This window comes from Rattus norvegicus, chromosome X, assembly GCF_021556685.1.
Source record: "Rattus norvegicus strain SHRSP/BbbUtx chromosome X, alternate assembly SHRSP_T2T, whole genome shotgun sequence".
NCBI classification, from domain to species: domain Eukaryota; kingdom Metazoa; phylum Chordata; class Mammalia; order Rodentia; family Muridae; genus Rattus; species Rattus norvegicus.
In genome coordinates, this window is record NC_141554.1 from 137019819 (window position 1) to 137039890 (window position 20072).

General features: G+C 40.1%; 1 protein-coding gene across 20 annotated transcripts in view; it reads right to left on the reverse strand.

Annotated features, from left to right (window-relative positions):
- The window catches only part of Enox2 (ecto-NOX disulfide-thiol exchanger 2), a 322087-nt gene that overhangs the window by 18598 nt on the left and 283417 nt on the right, over positions 1-20072 (reverse strand). For all 20 annotated transcript variants that reach the window (NM_001427048.1, XM_087599660.1, XM_087599655.1 and 17 more), the window contains one exon: positions 11452-11566. In NM_001427048.1, the coding sequence (NP_001413977.1) occupies positions 11452-11566 (115 nt within the window). The remainder of the gene's footprint in view (positions 1-11451; positions 11567-20072) is intronic.

Below are 20072 nucleotides of genomic sequence, written 5' to 3' on the forward strand. Positions count from 1 at the left end.
TATTGTACCTTTAAGCCATTTGTAGTTGGACTACAAACAGCAAAGGCATTAGCCCCATGACATACTCAAGCCACTTACTGTGATACATAGTAAGTTTTGAGCCATCGAGGGCTATATAATGAGACCTCTTTATTATTTTTTCAATAAAACTAAGAACAACGGGAGGCAACTAGAAATTAATGGCCCCAACCATACCATTTGTGTTTTCTAAATGCCCCTCCCATAATCCCATGTTTGTATATAGTCCCATTTACTCATAATTCTCCAACCTTGGAAGCACCAAAGATTTCCCTTAGTGGGTTAACGAAGAAATAAGTTGTGATATATTCAGGCAATGTAATGTCATTCAGTGGTAAAGGAAATGAATCCTCAAACAAAGAAAAGTCACAAAAGAAGCAAAGGTATGATACTAAGTGAAACAGGCCAGCCTGAAAATGTTCGATCCTAGTTGATACCCATTATGTAACATTCTGGAAAAGGAAACACCATGGAGACAGCAAATTATTCATAGCTGCTAAAGGCCACCAGAGACAGGTAAAGAACAGGCAGAACACAAACTTTAGGGCAGTAAAACTATTTTGTATGCTACTACCATGGAGGAGACAGGCCATTATACATGTGGTAATACCTACAGAATTAGGTACCATAGCAGAGGAGTCCTACTGAAAAGCTTCTAGTGAAGATGTGCCAATTAGGCTCACTGATTGAGAGAAATGCACTGTTAAGGTGAGAGAGGCTGATGGCGGGTGGTGCAGGAGACATTCTCTGTTGAGACAAGGGTTATACAGGGAGTCTTTATTTTCTTTTCCCTTTTACTGTGAACAAAAAAAAAACCCTTTAAAGGAAAGTTTATTAATAAAAATAAAGATGCATGGAGAAACCCATGCTAAATTTCATTATTTATGAGTTTGTGCATATTTTAAGGTCAAAATTATAAAGCCTATTTCCAAATATTTAGTCAGAGACTTTCATTGATCAAACAATCATTTATTGAGTACTTTATGTATTCCAGGGTCATGGGTATGGTTAAAAAAAAGGTGATTCCATTAATCTCTATTGCTTACCCACTATTTCAAAGGAAATGTTTTCCTTTTTCATGTGTTAGGGTCATGTACATGTTAGGCTAGAGCTTAGTTATTTTTTCACTCCACCTCTTAAAAATGCCAATAGAGGGGTTGGGGATTTAGCTCAGTGGTAGAGCGCTTGCCTAGCAAGCGCAAGGCCCTGGGTTCGGTCCCCAGCTCCGAAAAAAAAAATGCCAATAGGACATGAAATCTGGAAATGAAGATATCAAGTTGGACCCAAGTTACAAAACTATATATTAAGTGTGTAAGTAGGTTAAAAGGCACCTGGACAACATGTATATTTTCTCAGTTGTCTATGGGGGTTGATTTTTGATTTGTAGAAAGTAAAAGAAAAATAATGAATTCAAACAATTAAAATGATCTATCCTAATAAATGGTAGAAGAATCTATATTTCAAAGGAAAGCTTTGGCGGCCAGGGCATACGTGTCAGTCATGACTGCTGCAGGCAGGCCTTGGAAAGGCAATGTTTGAAGCTCTGAGAATGAATGTGAAGAGTAACAAGAACCTCAGGCTGTCTGAGACGGCAGGAACAATGAGTGTTCATTTAGGAGAACTACAGATCAGGAGCGAAGCCAGCCCAGGAGAGTGACCATGGGGACTGCAAATGGCAGGATAGTGTCCTGGTGGAATTGGTCATTTCTGTCACATCCCTCCTTTCGATTCTTAGTGGAAACAGCATCATCTTGTAGACTAGATGCTCACATGGAGTCAAAAGGGAAAAAGAAACTTACAATTCAAGCAGTCCTCTCTCTGATTCCTGTTTACCATGATGTAAGCAATTCACCTATTCCTTCTTTGCTATGATGAACCAAAACCTCCGAAACCTTGATGGAGAAGTACCCTCTACCCCCTTAAAAGCGACAGATGAAGAGGCTCATGAAGGATTCAAAGACCCAACCAATGTGTACAGAATATGGATTAGAAGATGAGTTATATATAGGAAGAATCTTCTTGTTTTTCTGCAGAGTCTCAGAAAGTCCAAGCTGGCTTTGAATTCAGTATGTAGTCAACTACGATCTTGAACTCTTGTTTTACCTGCCTTCCCTCGCAAGTGCCAAGATTACAAGCATAGGCTACCACATCTGAATTTAAAAGAGAACTCTATCCTCAACCTGAGACTTACCTTATTCCTTAAAGGAGTCTGCCTTTAGGAAGAACTGAGTTTAATTAAATACTTCGAACCTAAGAGTGTTCCTAATGTTATTATGCTACTATGGCTAGATTGTCCTATCTAACGCAGAGAGAGAGTCACTGTAATAGGAAGCATCTATCTGTGCCCACATTTGTTTTCAATGAATGCTCATGTAATTATCTCGATATGGTAGTTTTAAATCTCACATTTCACTTTATCAGTTATAAAGGACCCTTTTCAGGGCACGATCATTATATGTGTGGTTTCTAGAACTGATTTTAATTACTTCTGTATCCATATGGATTTTGTCTTTGAAGGGAAAGCCATTACATCGAGACTTGCATCCCCAGACCTCTAAATATTATCTACCCTTGCCGTCTCATAGTGGCTGGGTTATTTTTCATCAGGCATTCACAGCACCACAGGAGGATGATATAAGTGATTGGTGTGTAGAGAAAATGGTATGGGAAAAGGGACATTAACCATCTGTCAAACAGAATGTAATATTTGGTTTGTTTCCTGGATCAGTACCAAGGACAGTATCAAGCTGGAGTTGTTCTGCATAGCATACAGGTTCCTCTGTAAAGCACGATACCTACAGATGGATAGTTGTTTGTTTCTACTTTGGTTCCAATGTAATTTGGTGATCCACGTGGCTCAAAAAAAAAAAAAAAAAGGAAATAACATTTTGTTTGCGTCCCTTTTGTTTCTTCCTGTTCTACAGGCCAGTGATTATGTTCATGTTGTACATGTTGCATGGAGAGGCTCAAAGGAAGAAAGGGCAGATCCAGGAGAGCACTTACAGGGATAATGTCTAGTTTGAATGTGAAAATATTTTCTCTGGAGAAAATGAGGAAGACAGGGTGCTGTGTCCTGTGTGGGGTAAAGGCCCGGCTGATGAACACTGACAGATAGGTGAAGGCAAGCAAGGACAGACAATGATCTTCTCAGTTTATACTTGTCACTAGGCAAAAAAAAAAAGAGGTAATGATCATCTACTATAAAGCTAGCGGGGTGGGAATGCTTCCTCACAAAATGTATTTCCCATTCTCTGAAGTAAAGGTTTTTGTCATTTTAATGAGGGCATGAAGTCTTTCCTTTCACAGCTTAATATTAATTGGTCCCATTCTTGGAGTGGGAGTCTTTTGTACATTGCCAGAACATTGAAAAGTTCGATATTACCTTTTAATAATATGTTTGAGTAGGTGAACTCATCGGTCTTGATATTGAAGAGCACAGTATGGTGAATGTATTCATATTCTGCCATCATTAGTTTTCAGCTTCTCTTTTCTGACTATTTCCTATGTGGGAAACAGTTTTCTTTATGCCAACTGCTTCTTAGATCTGAGGGCTGCCAGTTTCTCATGACAATGTGAAAATACGAAGGCAGCTGTGAACACCTACTCCTAGAGGAGCCACCGAAAGCAAAATCTCAGACATGTGTCTGTACAATGAAGAATCAAAACAGATTTTGTTTTGAATGTTAAAAATATTCAATGGTGTAAAGGAAACAAACAAACAAACAAACAAAACCAAATAATAACAGTTGCATTCAGCGATTCAGCTACTCTTATAAAATTTCATTATAGAAGATGCTAAACAATGTTACAAGATGATAGAAAATGTTAAGCATTCCTCTCCAAGCTCAGAAAACATCTGAGCCTGAGCAAGTCTCAAAGGGTGAAAGCTAGAAAGAACAGACAGGGAGATGATTTAAGTACAACCTATAGAGGTGGCTACAAGGTGCTTCAAGCAAATTTTCAAGTGATCCTTCATTTTCTTTGCCTCTATATGCCATTATTTCGACTACATCCAGTCTTCTGCCAGCATAGATGCATCACCATAGTTCGACTATATGACACCTACATCTCTTTGTCAAATATAGGATCCCCCTGGCTAATTGTTTCTTTGCCCTTGATCACTCCAAGACTGTTCTCTTTCCTAAATCCTTAATTTCTTGGAAAGACCAACTTCATTTAGTCTCCTAATTGTTTTTTGGATCAATTCTACTAAAAACTCCTCAGCACCCTATGTTTCTCCAGTCTCCTGAAAACCTTTGACCAAGCTGACCACACTGGCCTGGAATTCATAGTCACTAGACTCAACTTTCTCTGCTCTTTTTCCTGGGCCTCAGAGCACTTTTAAAGGAAGCTGTGGGGCTAGCAACAGGTTAATATGGACTCAGGGGCCCTTGCTTATGGGCTCTCTCAACTGTTTCTTGTTCCTTCCCTGCTTTCTGCAATATGTACTTGATATCTAGTCCTCACACTTCACAGTCTTATTTCTAAATAGATTCTGTGATAATGGATGATTGATCTTTTACTATATACACAGAAGTCTGGGTTGCACATATACTTTCAGTTTACTACTCTCTTTTGTCAGAGAAAATTCTCTTTTTTTAAAGAATATTTTTTGGTTACTTTATTTATTTACATTTCAAATGTTATCCCCCCTTTCCAGTTTCCTCTCCACAAGCTCCCTATCCCTTCCTCTCTCCCCCTACCTCTATGAGGGTGCTCCCCAACCCACTCACCCTCTCCTGCTTCAGTGGCCTAGCATTTTCCTATCCTGGGTCATCAAGCCTCCACAGGTCCAAGGGGCTCCCCTCTCAGTGATGCCAGAACCTCCTTGTGTACTCTTTGGTTGGTGGATTAGTTTCTGGGAGCTTTTGGTGGATCAGTCTCTGGGAGCTTTGGGGGGGTCTGGGTGGTTGATACTGTTGTTCTTCCTATGAGGTTGCAAACCCCATTCAGCTCCTACAGTCCTTGCCCTAACTTCCCCATTTGGGGTCCCTGTTTGCAGGCACAGACCAGTGTTTGACTGTGTACATCCACATCTGAATTAGTCCGGCTCTAGCAGAGCCTCTCAGGGGCAGCTATACTGAGCTCCTGTCAGTAAGCAATATTACATCATTAATAGGGTCTGGGATGGATCCCTAGGTGGGGCAGGGAAATGCAAATCAAAACAACCCTGAGATTCCACCTCACATCAGTCAGCATGGCTAAGAACAAAGACTCAAGTGACAGCAGATGTTGGTGGGATTGCAGACTGGTACAACCACTCTGGAAATCAGTCTGGTGGTTCCTGAGAAAGCTGGACATAGTACTAGCTGAGGACCCAGCTATACTTCTCCTGAGCATATACCCAAACGATGCTCCAACATATAACAAAGACACATGCTCCACTATGTTCATAGAAGCCTTATTTATAATAGCTAGAAGTTGGAAAGAACCCAGATGTCCTCAACAAAGGAATGGATACAGAAAGTGTGGAGTACTACTCAGCTATTAAAAACAATGATTTCATAAAATTCACAGGCAAATGGGCTTGAAAATATCATCCTGAGTGAGGTAACCCAATCTCTCTCTCTCTCTCTCTCTCTCTCTCTCTCTCTCTCTCTCTCACACACACACACACACACACACACACACACACACACACACACTCTAACACCCTGCACATGGTATGTATTCACTGATAAGTGGATATTAGGCAAAAAGAAGATCAGAATACCCATGATACAACTCACAGACCATATGAAACCCAAGAAGAAAGAAGATCACACCAAAGTGTGGATGCTACAGCCCTACTCAGTAGTGGGAAGAAAAATAATCTTTGGAAAGTAGATGGAGGGATCTAGGAGGGAGAAAGGAGGGGGAGGGAAAAAGGGTGGATTCAGATATGTGAGGAGATGGGGTAGAAGTACAGAGTGTCAGGAATTTGAAAGTAGGTGTATAGCAGTGGGAGAGGGGGATCTGGGGGTAGCCACTAGAAAGACCCAGATGCTAGGGACCCAAGAGGTTCCCAGGACCCAACAGGGAGGACTTTAGCCAAAATACCCAACAAAGGGGAGATAGAACTGTAGAAACCATATCCAGTGGATAGGCATAGCAGTTGAGGGATGGGGCCACCCACCTCAAAAATATTGATCCAGAATTCCTCCTGTCAAAAAGAATTGCAGTGACAGAGTGGAGCAGAGACTGAATGAAAGGCCATGCAGAGAAAATTCTCTTTAAAATGTAAGCTTCATCCGAGTCTGGGCCCAGTTTGTTTCTGCTTTTTTCTTCTACAATTTCCCATAAACATTTTCCCATCTTCTAGTATTGAAGACATCACATTCTTTATGATCATCTTCCCTTTTATCGAACATCAAATCTCAACTTTAAAAGTGCACATTTGCAATTCCAGAACTCAGGAGGAAGAGGCAGGAGGAATACTGTAAGTTTATGATCAACTTGGGTGACAGAGCGAGTTCCAGAGCAATCTGGGCTCACAGCAAGACTCTGATTCCCCATGCGTCCTCCACCTCAACCTCAACCAAAACAACAACAAGTCCTTTAATGTCATTCCATTTATGTACGCTCTGCTCTTTGGTTTACTCTGTGATCCTCCCCATCTCAAAAATGATGAAGCTCTAAGAATGAGATCTTGTTTAGTAACAAGGCATTTGCAGAAGTAACCAAGTTATACTCTAGTCACTATGGTGGGCTACAATCCTATCTGATTGGTTTCCTTACAGAAAGGAGAAATTTGGGCATGGAGACAGACAGATTTCATGTAAGCATCAAGACAGAGATTGGGGTAATATACTTCTATGCCAAATGATGCTGCCAAACAGCCAGGAATTGGGAGGGGTTAGAACTCATTATGTTCCACGTTGGCACACTTTTTGGCTATTTAATTGGGTTCTTATGCCTCTACCTTTCCCACCCTATTCCAACCCAATCCCTTCCACCTCCCACCCCCAGCACTAGGTAGAAGAGAAAGGTTAGAGGGGAAAGTGGCCATAGACCTCTTTAGACTACTTCCTGTTGATTAGGGTTATTGGGTACCCAGGGGAAATCCAATCTTCACTGTCATAAGAATTCAGCAATCCAGGAAATGCAGCAGTAGGAACCTGCAGGGACCAGTAGCAGCCAGGGCAGCTAGGGCGACTGGGGCAGCTGGGGGAGCAGCAGCCACCACCACACCCTTCTCAGGGCTCCTCCATTTATCCCTCTCCAGAGTTCCCATAATTAAACTATCCACAGCTGGCAAAAATCACACCCTTGCTAGTGCAGGGGACAGATTATCACCTGCTGTGAAGCAGCCTCTTACCCTACACCAGGGATGAAGCAAAAACATAATGAAACTGGGTTTTTTTTTTAAAGAAACCAAAAGTCTCACAACAATTCCATCTTTAGAAGGAACCAACTCTTGGCAGGATTCCTTGGATCCTATATAAGGTGGCTAGGAGAGCAAAGGCTGGGGAGAAAGTAAGCAGTGTTCGTCTATGTTTGCTACCACTGCTCCTGCTTGAATTTATTTCCTGACTTTCCTCAGTTATGAAATGTAAGATAAACCCTTTCCCCACCCCCCACCTGAAAGAAAGATACTGCTGATACTTCAACCTTACTTTCCTGGTCTTCAAAAAATTAAGACAATAAACCCTCAACTGTTTAAGTCTCTCACTGTATACAGCACTTCGCTATTCCAGCTCTAGCTGTGTCCTCTGCTGTCTAGTCTCTGAGACTAGAGAAGAGGCTCGTTCCATGCTCTTTAGTTTCCGTCACCTACCCTGCAGCCGTACACTAAAGTCCTTCGAGTGTGTCCCTCTATGAAGGGTTCTTGCATCCTCTTTATCCTGGTGACACCACTCTACCCACGGTGTTCATTATTTCACAACCATATCCCTATAACAGGATCTGACTGCTCTGTCTTTCTCTAAAATCATATTCTAAAAAGTAGATTTCATGCTGCTTTCATCATAGCAGTGCTGTGATCTGATGTGCTTATGGTGCCCTATTGCTTATTATGCTAAATATAAGCTTAGAATGCATTCCCCTCTAGACATTAGACCCAATGTGCCTACCTAATCTTTTATCCTCCAACACATAGCTTGCCTCCGTCTGTCATCAACTCCCTACTTCTACTCATGCACACAATCAGGATGCTCTCTTTCCTCTATTCCAGACCTTTTCACCTTTCAAGGACCTGAACAACTGTGACTACTCTGGATCACACTGACATCTATTGCTCAGGCTGGACGCTAATCAGTATTTTCTAGGTTAGCAGCAAGTAGTTTTTATTTTTACCTTATTCAGATTTATTCATATTTATATTAACTTGCAGGACATAGATATAATTAATTGGTCAAATTCTTAAAGTGAGAATAGTGGAAGATAGAGGACGGGGAAGAGAAAACAGGGAAAAGAATATTTTGGCTAGAACATCAAGGAGACTTTGTTTAGTTTGCTGTTTTCCAAATATGTTGGACTGCCAGAATGTAAATAATTGAAGTTTCTGAAAGCCCATTAAAGACCTATTGCATCAGACTCTTTATATCTCATAACTGTTTTTTAATTTTAATTTTCTTCAGCTTAATGGAGTTATGACTGATATAGAATTATATAGACTCCAAGATTTACCAGGTGTTTTTCTATAGAAATATCCTTTGTACAGTGATTTAGCAATCTAATTAACATATCTACCAGTGAACAAAGGTACGTGGAGGTTGTTAGTATTTAATGTCTACTTTTACAGCAAATTTCACATATAATACATTATTCATTATACAATGTGTATCTTGTGACTGACATATGCTTCAGGAACAATTTTTAGGTGGACCATCCCTGATAACCACTAGTCTTACTGAAGAAGGAAAAAAATGGAGACAGAGAAAAGAACAGTTTCTCTTAGCCCTTCTGCTTACTGGGTACATGATTAACAATAGATTGTAGCAATTTCGCAATATCCAATTTGCTTCAATGTGATTTCCCCCTGTTGAACAGATTGCTTTTGGCATGCAGTCCTTTCTTCCATTGTGAGTACTGTACCACAAATATGGGCTAATACTGAGTCTCTGGAAGAACAGAAATTCTGAGGCATTCCAAGGTATGACTGGTTTTACTTTGCTTTCGAAGTAAAAGATAACCAGGAATGCACTACAGGCCCCTGGAATTCAGGCTTAGAAAGCACAGTGAGAGAAAACAACAACTTGAAGATCTACATGCTTAAGCTTTTAATTGGAAACAAGTGATAGCTAAAACATGTAGCTGATTTAGATAAAAACCAAGGAGCCTCTTGCTGGCTCACGTCGAGCAGGATTTCTGCAGTTGAGTACTACAGAAGCGAGATAACAGAATTAGATACGATCGAGGGGAAGAAGAATGCACAAAAGTCCTTGAATTAAAATGAATTGAAACCTTCTGGGAGAAAAGCTATTTGGTAAGCTCCATTAAGTCTATTGTAGATAGCTTTATTTGACAAAGCAGCATCCTGGCATGTGGAAGAGGAAAGAAAATAGCTATAAGATGATCTGTCAGGGAGTTTCCAGTCTCTAAACGAATAAGATTCTGTGCAGTAGCCAATACAGCTTTTAACTCAGAAGAGATACAGAAGCAAAATGCAATTATATATCCCTAGTAAGTGCATTCAATATGAATTTCCCACACACCCTGCACTTCCCCCAATAACTCCAAAAACTCTACAATCCATCAAGTGGGTGCTCAAACTTAGGTTGCATTTATTCTACTATAACAATGTAGAAACAGTGTATATGATGCTAGAGATACTGAGGTAGAGGCCAGCCTATGAGTCATAATTAATCTGCTATGATATATCTTAGAGAAGCACTTAAATAAGTTGCATGGCTCCACTGTGTTACAGTCTTTTCTTTATTTGGCTATAGGTTTGCAGTATTTATTTGCAGCAACCCACCATTCTGGAAATGCTAACCACTGCTTATAAAGTATCTAGCACTTAGGGCACTTTGCATATTTATGGAACACGCATATTACAAAAGAGAAAATTCCATGCAACAGCTAATGGATGCCTTTACAAAGTCTGACTTGATGGTGTTCTTTCCATTTATAGAGTGATTATGAGCTAGAGCCTCTGACTTCAATATATAAACACTGGGGCCGGGAACTGCACATTTAAGTTTTGGTCAATCCATCCCCCTAGCAAAAGGCAGAGACATAAAATTACTTGTATAGTTTCCATTGATACACCTTGCTTGGCACCTAGGTGCCAATGACTGGATAAATTAATCTGAGCACCGCAAATTCCAAGTGAGATGTTATGACACAGAAGATGGTTGACAGTGGGAGAAAAGTCTCTCCGAGATCTGGGTCTAGAAATCAGAGATTTGAACGTTAGGCCTGTCACTCTGATTAAAATATTGTAGGGTTATGTGGTATGTGATGTACAGATATGCACAACCACATGTGCATAGAGGCCAGAGAAGTATGTTCGGTATTTTGGTTTATCATTTTCAAGTGATCATCTTGTGTGATCCCCACTCCTACACAGTATTGTGATTATAGGCATTTGTGGCCATGCTTGGTTTTTTTACGTGGTTATTGGGGATTTGAACTCAGGTCCTCTTGTTTGCATAGTAAATGCTCTTACATACTGAGCCATGTCCTCGGCCCAATGCTTGTTCTACTGTACTTTCTTATGATTGACGTCCTAAGATAGTTTGCAATGGTGGCTGGTATTTGCTTGTGTAGTCATCTTCCACCTATGATAATTTGTGATGAAACTGATGGGTAAAGTGTTGTCTTATTGTTCAAGATTACCCTATAGGCTTACTGGGTGTCAACACCATAGTTTTTGTCTTAGTGTGAGTTTCTTAATGTACTAGATTAGAATAAACATCTATACACAGAACTATTTGTGGGCTTTTATTTGGTTCTCAACATATTTGCTAAGTAACTGCAATGTTATATATTTCAGATATATTCTTTACTTTGTAGATTTTAAACATTGTGACTTTATGGAAATATTTAATTTTGTGCATTATTCAAAACTGTTATTTAAAATGGTGCATATGTTACTGTGTGTGTATGTGTGTGTGTACATAGACACGGAATTGGAAAATACTGCTGCAGTTTTCTCTCCGCCACATACCACTTCATGTTTTGAAACAGTGTTTCTTGCTAAATCTGGAGCTTACCGATTTGGCTAGATTGGCTGGATAACAAGTTCCAGGGATTCTCTAGTCTCCATCTGCTCAGTACTGTGACCAGACATGGTGCCCCTGTTCTCAGCTTTTTAAAAATTTTTTTTATATGGTATTAGAGATCTGAACTCAGGCCTTTATGCTTGCATGTAAGCACTTAAGTCAGTTAAGACTGGACATCTATGAACCCGTAAAAAGTCTTGACAGTTTATCCTAAACTATATGATCAACATTTGTATTTACTGCAGGTAAATTCTTATTACATAAAACAAAGCAGAATTATCATTACCTGATTCTTCTGTTTCTTTTGTTTCTGTTGTCTCTTCTATTTCATCATCAGACATTTCCATTTCTTCTTCTCTCCTGATTCCCATTAATTCATCATTATGAATGTTGCGAATTTCCTATGGTTAAAAGGTATGGTTTTTAGTGAGAGAAATCTGGAACATGTTGGGGAAATGGACTGAGTTATGGGGACATATTAAACACTCTCAGAGTGCCATTAAGACAAAAAGACAAGGACACACTGAGGCTAAACTATCTCACTAGAAGGCACACGTGGGTACACTCTATTTTACACTAAGCTTTCTTTCTAGACCCAGAGCTCTAGCAGCCTATGATTCTTAGGTCATTCCATATTAAAAAGGTCAGCTGGCCACAAAAGGCTCACTTCTTACCTGTATGGATCTCTTGAATTTTCCTTTAGTGTTTTGTCATTTACACCTTTCCATATTGGTCACTTTAATTTTGCTGCTTGCTATTTCCTGTCCTCTAATAGCTCTACTGAACAGAGTTCTAAACCAAGATTTTTAGAATTTTAGAAGATACAGAAAAAATTAACTGTTAAGAGTAAACTTCTACCAGGCTAACTCTCTCATGGACAATAACTATAATATTTGGACAAAATGAAACACATACCACTCAATGTCATTGGGGAGTGAATAAATGTAAGAATATTATTATAAGGAGGAAGTGACATTTGGAAGAAAAAAAACCCTACAGACAAGTTTCCCAAGTTTTAAAAGTCCTCTTAGTTTGAGAGTAGATGAGATTTAGTCACAGAGTAGTTAAATTTCTAGTAGAAAACCTGGCCTTTGTGGCTTAAACAATTGGAAGAGAGTGGCTGGTAGAAAAGCAGCCACTAGAAAGTAAGGAAGGTATCTTAGAAAGAAGTGAAGAAGTGTGTATTGTGGGGAGAGGACAGAATGGAGGAAAGGGAGGATAATGGAGAGAGGAACACACACACACACACACACACACACACACACACACACACACACATTCTTTACAGTCTACATACAAACACATGTTCACATTTTTGCCTGCTTTCTCAACCAAAGAAGCACGGGAGTCTCCAAGTAGTTTAGCTAAACTCAAGGAGTTAAATTGTTATTTGGAACTGCTATCCAACAGATTAAAAACCTCTAGCTTAGAGACCAACCTTGAAATGATCCAGATGTGGTATTCAGTAAACAAAGAATCAACATATCTAGCTAATTATCCTCCTGGAATAAAGACATTTTGCTCATATTGAATAAAAAGATGGAGAATCTCATCAGAAGGTCAGAGACCTTAAACTTATCCCACAGATTCATTTAGCTTAAAATAAGAGAGGATAAAAGGATAAAAGATCATCCTTCCTTCCTTCCTTCCTTCCTTCCTTCCTTCCTTCCTTCCTTTCTTCCTTCCTTCCTTCCTTCTTTCCTTCCTTCCCTCCTTTCGATATGGAAATAATGAACTAAGAAACAAAAAGATCCTATGTACATCTTTATGATGTTATTGTTAGTTACTTCCACATATCTTTGCATAGTAAACTTTTTGACAGAATGATTTTTCAACATCTGGTTATAGAGTTCAATCAGCAGAACAAAAATTTAATCAAGAAATACTTAATGTGAAGAATTTTTTATCATAGAAAGGAGTTGAATAATGAGGAATTGATTAGGTGATAAAAATCACTCTACAAAATAAGACAACAGCAGATCCAAGAACAGTTAGTATATCCAAGAAGTAATATGAATAAGAAACCTACATAGACAGACACATACACATGCACAAACACATGGATATGAACATGTGCACATGCACACCCACATGTTCATACTAACTCAAGGCTAAGTAGCTCCTGTTTAACACTACACTTATGAATCACAAAGCTCAGTGACCAGAATTGGATTGAAATCCACTGTATAGATAGACTTTTCTAGAAATTCAACTTCTGGGTGTGAGGAATGTAAAATAGCTTTTATCCCTTCAGATGTAGGGATGAGATGAGAGCCATACCTAAGCTGTACAAATATGTGGCTTGGGCTGAATCCAGAGCATTTCTCTCTATACAAACTATCCCTAGGCCTACACCTGGAAACTTTTAGACTCTGTACAATCTAATCTAGACCTAGAATATTTTCAGCCTCTGAGATTTACTGATGAATAAGCTCACTCCTTCCTAAAGTCCTTTTTGAGCTCTGGGTGGTTCAACTCAGCTGTTTTGGCTCAAATGCCTCTCCAAGCTGACTGATTCAAACTGGTTTCTCTTAGCTTCTTAGTGAATTACTGTGCCTCAAACTGACTCTGGTAAGTTTTTCTAATCTGACTCCTTACTCTCTGGCTTCAACAGTCTCTGCTGTATGAACTGAACTGCATGAACTCATGAATGAACTAAGCTCACACACTGCACTGACTCCCAACTGACTTAACTCCACTGTACTGAACTCAACTGACTGAACAGAACAGAATGGAACTCGGCTCTATTCAACTAAACTGGCTGTGCTGAGTCTCAATTAACTCAACTTGCAACTGACTGCATTCTCTTCGCTGTTCTCCTGAGAGTTGAGTGTATCCTATCTCTGGCTCATCTGTCAACTTTTTGCCTGATTTGTCACTTTGTCCCTCAATTAGCTGTCATTGTTTGGGATTAAAGATGTACACTAAAGGATTCCAGCCAGAGAGATTAAAGCTATGTACTAAGGGCATGTCTGCATTCTAGCCAGATCACACAGACCTAGAAGGGGTTTAGATGTAATCAGAGCAGGCATGTTGCTGGATTACAATTCCTCTACTGAGGAAATCTCTGTAGAGAAAAATGTCTTATGAGAAGTGCTTTGTGTGAGTTAACCCTGTCCCACAGCTCTCCAGACCCCAAATTGGCCCAAAGAGAGCTGGTCTCCCAAGACTGCTCTTTACTATTAAGCCCACAGGTGAGAGAGACCCTACTTTCATTCCACTAATTGTCCAAAGAGGGACCTCTAGGAATACACAGCATATAGGAACCATGGAGCAGTCTGGGACAGGATACTCTGGTGCCAAGAGCTAAGGCTGTCCCATAGCCTTCCAGACCCAAAACCTGCTTGGAGAGAGCTGGTGTCCCAGGAGTGCTCTCACTCCTAAGATCACGGACTCACAGGCCCTCAGGAGGAACAAGCTCCAGTCTGAGACAGCAATACCAACTCACATTAGAGATAACAAGATGGTGAGAGGCAAGTGCAAGAACCTAAGCAACAGAAACCAAGGCCACTTGGCATCATCAGAACCCAGTTCTGCCACCACAGCAAATACTGGGTATCGCAACACTGGAAAACCAAGATTTGGACTTAAAAACACATCCCATGATGATGATAGAGGACTTTAAGAAGGACGAAAATAACACCTTAAAGAAATACAGGACAACACAGGTAAACAAGTAGAAGCCCTTAAGGAGGAAACTAAAAATACCTTAAAGAGTTACAGGAAGATAGGAGCACTGGAGCTGCAGGTCCCCTGTGCTCCAGACACCGCCGAGACCTGAAGGGACCGGATCAACAGTTCTCTGCACCCAAATCCCATGGGAGGGAGAGCTAAACCTTCAGAGGGGCAGACACGCCTTGGAAGCCAGAAGAGACTACACTCTGCCCACATTTCTGACTCCAGAGGAAAACACCTAACACCATCTGGGACCCCGGTGCACGGGGGGCTCCTGGAAAAGGTGGTGCAGGCCCTCCTGGTTGCCAGCCTCACGGAGAGCTCAAAAGCAACACCCCACGAGCAAACTTGAGCTGCGGGACCACAGATAAGACCAACTTTTCTGCTCCAAGCAACCTGACTGGTAGACTCAGGACACAGGTCCACAGGAACAGCTGAAAACCAGTAGAGAGGAAAAGACTACACGCCCGAAAGCAGAACACTCTGTTCCCATAACTGGCTGAAAGAAAACAGGAAAACAGGTCTACAGTACTCCTGACACACAGGCCTATAGGACAGTCTAGCCACTGTCAGAAATAGCAGAACAAAGTAACACTAGAGATAATCTGATGGCGAGAGGCAAGCACAGAACCCAAGCAACAGAAACCAAGACTACATGGCATCATCGGAGCCCAATTCTCCCATCAAAACAAACATGGAATATCCAAACACACCAGAAAAGCAAGATCTAGATTTAAAATCACATTTGATCATGATGCTGGAGGACTTCAAGAAAGACATGAAGAACCCCCTTAGAGAAACGCAGGAAAACATAAATAAACAAGTAGAAGCCTATAGAGAGGAATCACAAAAATCCCTGAAAGAATTCCAGGAAAACACAATCAAACAGTTGAAGGAATTAAAAATAGAAATAGAAGCAATCAAGAAAGAACACAGGGAAACAACCCTGGATATAGAAAACCAAAGGAAGAGACAAGGAGTCACAGATACAAGCATCACCAACAGAATACAATAGATAGAAGAGAGGATCTCAGGAACAGAAGATTCCATAGAAATCATCGACACAACTGTCAAAGATAATGCAAAATGCAAAAAGCTCCTAACCAAAAACATCCGGGAAATCCAGGACACAAGGAGGACATCAAAACCTAAAGATAATAGGTATAGAAGAGAGCGAAGATTCCCAATGTAAAGGGCCAATAAATATCTTCAAAAAATTATACAAGAAAACTTCCCTAACCTAAAGAAAGAGATGCCCATAAACATACAAGAAGCCTACAGAACTCCAAATAGATTGGACCAGAAAAGAAACTCCTCCCATCACATAATAGTCAAAACACCAAATGCACAAAACTAAGAAAGAATATTAAAAGCAGTAAGGGAAAAAGGTCAAGTAACATATAAAGGCAGACCTATCAGAATTACACCACACTTCTCAGCAGAGAATATGAAAGTCAGAAGATCCTGGACAGATGTCATACAGACCCTAAGAAAACCCCAATGCCAGCCCAGGCTACTGTATCCAGCAAAGCTTTCAATTAACATAGATGGAAAAACTAAGATATTCCATAACAAAACCAAATTTACACAATATCTTTCTACAAATCCAGCACTACAAAAGATAGTAAATGGTAAAGCCCAACAGAAGGAGGCAAGGTACAACCTGGAAAAAGCTAGAAACTAATCGTTTTGCAATAAAACAAAGAGAAGACAAGCACACAAAAATAATGTCACATCTAAATACAAATATAACAGTAAGCAACAATCACTATTCCTTAATATCTCTCAACATCAATGGACTCAATTCACCAATAAAGACATAGATTAACAAACTGGATACGCAACGAGGACCCTGCATTCTGCTGCCTACAGGAAACACACCTAGGAGACAAAGACAGACACTACCTCAGAGTAAAAGGCTGGAAAACAACTTTCCAATCAAATGATCTGAAGAAGCAAGCTGGAGTAGCCATTCTCATATCGAATAAAATAGATTTTCAACTAAAAGTCATCAAAAAAGATAAGGAAGGACACTTCATATTCATCAAAGGAAAAATCCACCAAGATGAACTCTCAATCCTAAATATCTATGCCCCAAATACAAGGGCACCTACATATATAAAAGAAACCTTACTAAAGCTCAAAACACACATTGCACCTCATACAATAACAGTAGGAAATTTCAACACCCCACTCTCATCAATGGACAGATCATGGAAACAGAAATTAAACAGAGACATAGACAGACTAACAGAAGTTATAAACCAAGTGGACCTAACAGATATTTATAGAACATTCTATCCCAAAACAAAAGGATATACCTTCTTCTCAACACCTCATGGTACTTTCTCCAAAACTGACCATATAATCGGTCATAAAACAGGCCTCAACAGATACAGGAAGATAGAAATAATCCCATGCGTGCTATCGGACCACCACGGCCTAAAGCTGGTCTTCAATAACAATAAGGAAAGGAGAGCCACATATACATGGAAGTTAACAATGCTCTACTCAATGATAACCTGGTCAAGGAAGAAATAAGGAAAGAAATTAAAGATTTCTTTGAATTTAATGAAAATGAAGGTACAACATACCCAAACTTATGGGACACAATGAAAGCTGTGCTAAGAGGAAAACTCATAGCGCTGAGTGCCTGCAGAAAGAAACAGGAAAGAGCATATGTCAGCAGCTTGACAGCACACCTAAAAGCTCTAGAACAAAAAGAAGCAAATACACCCAGGAGGAGTAGAAGGCAGGAAATAATCAAACTCAGAGCTGAAATCAACCAAGTAGAAACAAAAAGGACCATAGAAAGAATCAACAGAACCAAAAGTTGGTTCTTTGAGAAAATCAACAAGATAGATAAACCCTTAGCCAGACTAACGAGAGGACACAGAGAGTGCGTCCAAATTAACAAATCAGAAATGAAAAGGGAGACATAACTACAGAATCAGAGGAAATTCAAAAAATCATCAGATCCTACAAAAGCCTATACTCAACAAAACAGGAAAGTATGGAGGAAATAGACAACTCTCTAGACAGATACCAGGTACCAAAGTTAAATCAGGATCAGATAAACCATCTAAATAGTCCATAACCCCCAAAGAAATAGAAGCAGTCATTAAACATCTTCCAACAAATAATCCCAGGACCAGATGGATTTAGTGCAGAATTCTATCAGACCTTCAAAGAAGACCTCATAGGAGTACTCTTCAAACTATTCCACAAAATAGAAGTAGAAGGAACACTATGCAATTTGTTCTTTGAAGTCACAATTAAATTTATACCTAAACCACACAAAGACCCTACAAAGAAAGAAAACTTCAGACCAATTTCCCACACGAATATGGATGCAAAAATACTCAACAAAATTCCTGCAACTCGAATGAAAGAACACATTAAAATGATTATTCACCAAGATCAAGTAGGCTGCATCCCAAGGATGCAAGGATGGTTCAATATATCAAAATCCATCAAGATAATCCACTATAAAAACAAACTAAAAAAAGAACCCACATGATCATTTTTTTACATGCCGAGAAAGCATTTGCAAAAATTCAACACCCCTTCATGATAAACATCTTGAAAAGGTCAGCGATTCAAGGGCCATACCTAAACATAGTAAGTGCAATACATACCTAACAAGTAGCCAACATCAAACTAATTGCAGAGAAACTTGAAGCAATCCCTCTAAAACCAGGGACTAGACAAGACTACCCACTCTCCTCCTACCTATTCCATATGTATTGAAGTCCTAGCCAGCGCAATTAGACAACAAAAAGAGGTCAACAGTATACAAACTGGAAAGGAAGAATTCAAAATATCACTATTTGCAGATGATATGATAGTATACTTGTGACCCCAAAAATTCTACCAGAAAACTCCTATAGGTGATAAACAACTTCAGCAAAGTGTTGGGGTATAAAATGAACTCAAACACATCAGTAGTCTCCTGAGAGACACAGCCAGAATATGGCAAATACATAGGTGAATGCCAGCAGCCAGCCACTGAACTGAGAATGGGACACCTGTTGAAGGAATCAGAGAGAGGACTGAAAGAGCTGAAGGGGCTTGAGACCCCATATGAACAACAATGCCAACCAACCAGAGCTTCCAGGGACTAAGCCAGTACCCAAAGACTATACATGGACTGACCCTGGACTCTGACCTCATAGGTAGCAATGAATAGCCTAGTAAGGACACCAGTGGAAGGGGAAGACCTTGGTCCTGCCAAGGCTGGACCCCCAGTGAACGGGATTGTTGGGGCAAGGGTTGTAATGGGGGATGGATGGGGAGGGGAACACCCATATAGTAGGGTAGGGGGAGGTGTTTGGGGGATGTTGGCTGGAAACTGGGAAAGGGAAGAACAATTGAAATGTAAATAAGAAATACCCAATTTGATAAAGATGGAAAAATGCAGTACAGAGATAAACAATGAATTCTCAGCTAAGGAATATCGAATGGCTTAGAAGTACCCAAAGAAATGTTCAGCATCCTGAGAAAATTGGACATAGTACTACCTGAGGACCCAGCCATACCATTATATAACAAGGACACATACTCCACTATGTTCATAGCAGCCTTATTTATAATAGCCAGAAGCTGGAAAGAACCCAGATGCCCTTCAATAGAGAAATGGATACAGAAGGTGTGGTACATTTACACAATGGAGTACTACTCAGCTATTAAAACCAAGGATTACATGAAATTCTTAGGCAAGTATATGGAACTAGAAAATATCATCCTGAGTGAGGTAACCCAGTCTCAAAAGAACACACATGGTATGCACTCACTGATAAGTAGATATTAGCCCAAAAGCTCAGAGTACCCAAGAAACAGTTCACAGACCATATGAAGCTCAAGAAGAAAGACCAAAATGCAGATGCTTCAGTTCTTATTAGAAGGGGTAACAAAATACTCATGGGAGGAAATAGAGGGACAAAGAGTTGAGTAGAAACTGAAGGAAAGGCCATCCAGAGACTGCCACACATTGGGATCCATCCTACATGCAGTCACCAATTTGGGATAGCAAGAGTTGTATGCTTACAGGAGACTGATATAGCTGTCTCTTGAGAGGCTCTGCCAGAGCATGACAAATATAGAGGCAGATGCTTGCAGCCAACCACTTGACTAAGAATGGGGTCCCCAATGGAGGAGTTAGAGGAAGGACTGAAGGAGTTTTTAACCCTATAGGAAGAATAATATCAACCACGCAGACCCAGCAGAGCTCCC